Raw genomic sequence first — 7,062 nt, 5'->3', positions numbered from 1 at the left:
GCCCTATGAGTCCCACACTAACAACTTGTCATTTGGTTTTAAAGAATTCTTTCGTGGCAGGGGATTGGGCAGAATATAATTGTTGTGGAGGCATTACAGACTCCTCACAGGATGTCCTATTTGAAGACCGGGAAACCTGGACTTTGGATGGCCTCAGGGCACTTCATTCTCTGGGCATGGATTTTGTTAGGAATTGAAGAGAGGTTTTTGTGATAGTTATAAGACGAATTTATGGTCAGGAGTCCCAGGGTACTTAAAGCGCGCCCCAGACCAGTGGTCCCCTACCCAGTGAAGTTGCTGAGGTGTGCATCCGTGCTCCTGATGCAGGCTGGTACGGTGAGGCAGGAGATGATGCTGTGTGTGCTTGGCTAGAACGTGTAGACTCCTAAGCCTGTGGGAGGGCCGGGCTGGGCAGATGGCCCACCCTCAGGGTCTGCCTTTCAGCTGAATGTCAGGGAGCAGCCCCGTGCAGGTGCGGGATGGAAAGTGCTGAGCTGTTCTTCTAACAGCAGTTGTCTCTGCCCACTCACGGTGGTCTTGCGGCCTGGGACTTCCAGTCAGCATCTTGGAAATTGACCCAGCAGATGGCAATTTCCCCTCTTGACGAGGAGTGCAGAGGACAGAGAGGTGGAGCCCGTCCACTGTGGTAGAGGCCTGTCACCCTCTCCCTACCTTCTGGGGAACCAAAATGTCACTGCATTTTTGGTCAGGATGTAACCAAGAGGATCAAGACCTAGACTTGTGGTCGAGCTGGCTCTGGAGTGTCTCCAAATCCCTTGCTTAACTGGAGCATATAGTGAAATAGGTGATGGGATGTCGGAGGACGAGAGGGGACACGTCAGACCTCTTGGATTTACACTTCACTGCAAAATGGAGATCCTGACACTGTGCCAGTGTGATCGATGTGAGGCCAGAGGACATCGTCGGTGTCGGGGTGTTGTCCTTTGTGGCCTGGCACCTGATACTGGGGGGGCCCGTGTGACTCCTTCCCAGTGCCCGCCAGCGCCCTGCAGCGGCAGGTGACATTCAAGCCCTGGGAGTGTCGCAATGGCTCTCCGTGCCCATGGTTGTCCTGCTGGGGTGTTGGGGGAGCCCTGATAGCAACACCCACTGGCCCCAGAGAGCAGGCCGGTGGGGACCCCGAGGCGCAAGGCAAACGCGTGAGTCTCTGGTGCTCTTTTCCTCTGTGCTGTGGTGTTCGAGAACGTTCCCTTTTAGGAGTAGTTTTGAAAAGGGAATGTGTGGGTGCAGTTTAATTATATTCTCATTTTTCAAGTGCAGCTCTAGAAGGGTTTGTTTTTTTCTTTGGCCACGCGTTAGCTTCTTCAAAGAGCTCATCCCAGTCTGCAATTTCCAGAGTTCTGAAGTATTTTTAACATGAAGTTGTTAGTCTCTGTGAAGACTGGGCTCCTGTGTCGCCTTTCAAACAGCAGAGGCCGCCAGGCAGGGGAGAGCAGCGCCCCTTTTGCCTATTTACGTTCTGAGCTTTATTTTGTTTTCTTTTGCCATTTCTCATCGTCACTCCCCTGCCGCAGGCCCTGGCTTATTCAGCTGCACTCACACACCCCTCTCCCTGCTAATCCCACTTCTGAGAGTCTTTCCTAAGGAGATCATTTAAATGCAGATAACACTGTATGTACAAAGATGTTTATTTCATTTATTTATAAAAGTGAAAAATTGGAGATGACCTATATGTCAAATAGGGGACTGGCAGAAACTCTGGTACGTGCATGCCTGCAGTGGGATATTAATGCAGTCACTAAAAATTAGGTTTCCAAGGCAAATTCAGTAAGAAAAGTGCTTACAATAAAATATGAAGGGAGAAGATGAAGTCACAGTACAGTGTCACCCATGCCAAAATGCATGGAAGAAAGAATGGAAGGAAATCCATAACATGTCCAGAGTGGGGGCACCTGGAGGAGAGTGACGCTCTTTTCCTTGTTTCTGTTACCCATTTCCTGTAACGAGCATATATTCTGTTAGTGTCAGAGTTTTTAGAGAAGGGAAAAGAACCGCACCCAGCAGCGTCTTGGTGATGGGTTTTTAGATTCAGGGCTGTCACCTCCCTTCTAGAACGGTGCCGGAGCGGTGATGAAGGAGGAGCCTCTAGTCTGAGTGTGTTCTTGGTAATCCTACTTTAAATATCCGGGATTGTTACGAAGAGTGTTTAAACAAATGGAACGGGGGCCTCTGCAAATGTATGAGCAAGAAATTATTAGGGAACACTTGTTTTATCATTTATTTATTTTTAATGTCTTCCTTCTTCTTGATGTTCTTTCTGCTTCCAGGAAAATCAGTTGAAGTGGACGTGAGCCCCCAGAACGAAGTGATGGGGAGGTGAGTGTGTGGCACTGGGGAAGAAGACTGTGCGGTCGGTTTGTCCGCTGGGTCCGCTGGCTCCCTCCTGTTCGCTTAGTTCCCCGCTTCTTGTGGGTAAAACACAAACACCTATGAAACTGACAGCGGCCACGCACAACCAGGCGTTTACGCTGTCTGCCCTGCAGCCTTCGTTCAGTTGTTCTGGGCCAGTCCTGGCCTCTGTCTGTTGGGTGCTTTGACGAGGACGACACATTGCTTCTCTTGGCTCCTGGGTACCCGCAGGATCGATTTCTGATGCCTTAGCCTGACCTTTGAGGCTCTTCTCAGTCTGACCCATCTTCCTTTCTCTCATGTTCCCGGGCTTCCGTCTTCTCTGACTTTTTATTGTTCTGTGGCCCGTGGCTGGACACAGGCTGTACACTCAAATTCTTCCTGTTGTAGTTTGGAAATCCTTCTTCAGAGTCCGTTTATGTGGCAATGAACCTGGCTCCCCCCAACATCCCCGTCTCTCTTCTACATCCCAGGATCAGTTACTCCTCCCGTAGCACTTGGCATGTCATCACATTACAGCACTTAGCACATGGTGTTGTAGTACACCCAGCATTTATCTTTCAGCTCCCAGAATTGCTCGAAAGAGGAAAGGAGCTAGCATGAACGGGGTATTGGTGTGTGTCAGCCGCTGCCCTAGGCATTCACGGTCATTCTTTCTGATCCTACCAGGCAAGCACTCTTGTTCCCACTTTAGGATGAGGAACCAGAGGGTCAGAGTTGCATGCTTGACATTAAGAGGCAGAGCTGGGATTTGAACTTGAATCTGTCAGACTCCCGGGCTCTTATTATTGTTGCATATTGCCTTTTGAGGACAAAGACTGTGTCTTGAATATCTCTACACCTGCTCCAGCCCCAGCTATCTGGCATGTAGTTGGAATTTAAAAAATGTTCATGGAATAAATGTGTCGTATACTTTCTTAGTTTGCCTCGATGGCCCACAGGAAATGTCAGGGTCTCACCCCCCTCTGTTTCCTTGTTAAAGGTTCTGCCTGTTGTGAGGGCTACGGGTACATCCCTCCTCTTTGGAGCAGTGACCCTTTGGGCTTCTGGGGGTAAAATAAAGAAACAGACCAGAATTTTAGACTTTCTTGGCATCACGAAGGCCACAGCATCATTAGAGTGAGCAGGTGGGGACACATCACAGCTCACCGGAGGACGTTTCCATCAGAGTGTCTGTAACACTCAGAAGAAATACTCCTTTCCCACCACAGTGTTTTTGCAGATCCCTCCCAGTTCAGCCCTCTGCTTCCATCCTTCCAATAATGGATCACATCTCAGTGGCAGGCTGTGGAGAAGGCAAGCAAGGCCTCCCAGAGTGGAGACAGTCTTAACGGAGATCTAAAGGATGAGGGGCCTGGGGCAGGGATTGTCGGAGAGTGTCTGCGCACGAGGCGAGGGAGACATGGCCTGTGCGAGCTGGTGCAGGGAACTCGAGGGTCAAAGCTGGAGAGGCACGCGGGGCTACCACGGGGCTGGTGCTCAGCTTCTGTGCTACAGGAAGAGGGGAGTCTTTGAAGGAGGATAAGCTGGGGCTGGACAAAATCAGATTTGCTGTTGTGAAAGATGACCAGGGTGGCTTAGAGGGGGCTGGAAGGAGGCAGGGAGCCTCTTTCAGCTCTCCTCAGCCATGTGTCACCCTTCCCATCTCTGACAGGCTGGTTTCTTTTCCTTCTCTTCTGCCTTTTTCCGCTGTAGGCTTAGCACTCACACAGGTCACTCCTAAGCTAATTAAATGGGTGCCCTTGGTCCATTCGGCACTTTGGCAAGGCAGCGGCAAGCCCGTGCATCCATCACGCTGTCTGAGTGAAGTTGCATCTGGTGTTTACCTGTTAATGAATGCATTGCAGCTTCGGAGTCCTTTGCTCTTGTCTGAGCTCATGAATAATGAGACAAGAAGTAATAGGAAAAAGTAGGAGAAAAAAAGAGCTTAAATTAAGGAGCTTATCTATAATGGAGATTCATGTGGGCTTCTCACCGAGTTCAGGGTGTTTTTCCTCATGGCTCAGGTGGCTCTTGGGAAATACAGGTTAATAACCAGATGATTGCCAGAATGGTGGCATTGGGACCTGCTTGGGGGCCATGAGGATTTTGAGATTTTTAAACCCATAAGGCCACTTCATGGGTTTGGGTTGGCCTCCTACATTCTCCTGGGGTCCCAGAGCCAGACAGACCTGAATTCAAGCGTGAGCTCTGCCACATATAAGCTGTGAGACCATGGGCAAGCTTGTGATGTGCCTCAGGCTCCCCAAGTCTGAAGGAGGATAGTCATCTCTACCTCAGCAGGTCTCTGTGGGGACCCAGTAAGATGGTACATCTAACATGCCTGGTACAGAGGGGGCACCTGCTAAGCAGCCGCCATTGACACGTGCTGTCTCGGAGGGCCCCTCCCCATAAGTCAGACAGTGGCTCCCCCTTCGTCATTGGCTCCAGACTCAAGCACTCCAAGCGCTTTTTGTTTTTAGAGTCTCCTTGCTAATAAAATGCTCTAGGGAAGCAAAAGGGCTCCAAAACAAAGTTGCAAATACGGGGAAATTATAAAGGGCCTAGTAATCTTAAGTGATCCCAAGTCCTGGTCCTGGCTTGGGATCTTAGTGTGGGAAATGGTTTCTCTTTCAATCCCGATGGTGAAGGATGGAGGCAGACAGTGTAACCTACCAGCACATTCTCCCTGAGTCTCCTGAGCCGTCTGCGTCTCATGTGTTGTCCGACTGCGAAATGTCCGAGAAGTCCTCCGTCCTCTCGAGAGACCAGAAGCAAGACAGCGAGACTGGGAAGACCTCGGTCTTGGCGAACCATTTCTCTCAAGGTAAGCTAAGCTTTGCTAAGCATTTGAGACACAGTCAAGGTTTCCTGGTCTAAACAGTAATTTGCCGTCTTGCCTGAGTAAGCAGAGCGTAGTGACATTTGAATATTCATCTGATGAAGGGAGATCCTGGTAGGGCTGGTCACTCAGACTATCATTTGTCACTGGGGAAGGCTGTGGTTGTTGAAAGTGTTGCTGATTGGGGAAGAGTCATTTTTATTTCTTAATGATGACTTATGGGGCGCCTGGGTGGCTCAGTCGTTAAGCATCTGCCTTCGGCTCAGGTCATGATCCCAGCGTCCTGGGACCGAGCCCCACATCGGGCTCCCTGCTCGGCGGGAAGCCTGCTTCTCCCTCTCCCGCTCCCCCTGCTTGTGTTCCCTCTCTCGCTGTGTCTCTCTCTGCCAAATAAATAAATAAAATCTTTAAAAAAAAAAAAAGGATGACTTATTATGTGACCTGCCACTTCCTTGCTCTCCTAACAGTGGCAGAAGCCAGGCTGGCAAGCACCGAGGTTATGTGTCTGTTCTAAGTCTGGTTAATTTCCTGTTGTTCCTTTCAGACCCTTCCTGAGGCTGTGTCACTTTGAAGACCCTTGCTTTGAATTGTACAGATGCCCCAGAGTACCTGACTACCTTCCCTCCACCCAAACCCCTGTTGGGATATTTTGTAATTCTAGCAATCTGCAGTGTTTCCCTTTAGTGTGTGACCCTTCATCCACTGGGTCAGCCCCTCGTCCTGCCTCTGACCGTGGGCCATGGGCTCAGTTGGCAGAATCAGCCTCCCAAGCCTCCACCTGCCTCTGAGCTCTCCTTTACCTCTCTGTATTTGCAGTCTTGGTTACCTCCTGTTGGAGTATTAGGGATTAGGGATTAGAGTTTATAAATCAATGTATTTCACAAGTTCAAGGGATAGTATAGACCAGGGATTGGCAAATTTTTCCTAGGAAAGGGCAGATAGTAAATATTTTGGGCTTTGTGGAACATATGGTCTTTGTTGTAATTACTCAGTCCTGTTGTTGTAGCAGAAAGCAGCCACAGACAAAATGTAAATGAACGAGTGTGGCTCTGTTCCAGTAAAAATTTATTTACCAAAACAGGTGGTGGGTGGGTTTGACCCAGGAGCTGTGGCTTTCTGACCCCTGGTATAGATTCTGGACCTTAGCTGACATCCTCTGGTCTCTCCTTTCTTCCGGTGGTTGTTTGCATGGCACCTAGAATGGACCCAGAGCACAAATCAGACCCTGACACCTCCTTTCTAAAAGCTTTTTGTTGACACCTGATCACACAGAACTGTGGTTTTCAAAAATTCACAATCTTTTTTAGCAACAAACTACCCCCCCCCCCCTTTGTTTCAGCTGAACTTTACATGGAGGCCTAATATGTAACGGGTGAGATACGGGTGAGACTTGGTCCTCCACGATGGCTCCTGAGGCTGGCTCCTCTGGGGTACTCAAGGCCCAGAGGAGCACAGTTTGAAAACATAACCTAGAGCATGAAGTAGACCTGTTTGATAGAAGTGAGGTGTCAGCCGGGCTCCTTCTAGTAGCCAGTCACTAGGTTTGCTTTCTTTGGGTTTCTGGCTGTATCCCTGTGTGATTTCTTGAGTTTCTGTGTACCAGGTTTCTCTCGGTTATTTCTGGCTCTTTGATCTGCCTTCTCCTAATTTGGGTCAGACCCGTGAGTTGCTTCCCTGTCTTCAGCTGCACTTCCTTCTGCACTCTTTCAGCCTGGCAAGGAACTCAGTCCATTTCTAAGAACCCCTGAGACTGTTTCTGTGGGAGGAACACCCTTGATTGAGGGCCTGAGGAATTACAAGGGGGTGAGGGTTACAGTGCAGCAAGCCAGATCATTTAATGGGGATACTTGAGACCCTTGTTCTTTTTTTTT

At 49.5% G+C, this 7,062-nt stretch overlaps 1 protein-coding gene across 6 annotated transcripts in view; it reads left to right on the top strand.

Moving 5' to 3' along the window:
- The window catches only part of CDK5RAP2 (CDK5 regulatory subunit associated protein 2), a 162,141-nt gene that overhangs the window by 124,872 nt on the left and 30,207 nt on the right, over positions 1 to 7,062 (top strand). For all 6 annotated transcript variants that reach the window (XM_081803489.1, XM_081803488.1, XM_081803487.1 and 3 more), the window contains 2 exons: positions 2,289 to 2,337; positions 5,001 to 5,176. In XM_081803489.1, coding sequence (XP_081659615.1) covers positions 2,289 to 2,337; positions 5,001 to 5,176 — 225 coding nt within the window. The remainder of the gene's footprint in view (positions 1 to 2,288; positions 2,338 to 5,000; positions 5,177 to 7,062) is intronic.

This window comes from Leptonychotes weddellii, chromosome 14 (assembly GCF_054177405.1).
Source record: "Leptonychotes weddellii isolate Sample4059 chromosome 14, ASM5417740v2, whole genome shotgun sequence".
NCBI classification, from domain to species: Eukaryota; Metazoa; Chordata; class Mammalia; order Carnivora; family Phocidae; genus Leptonychotes; species Leptonychotes weddellii.
This window is presented reverse-complemented; position numbering and strand designations above follow the sequence as displayed.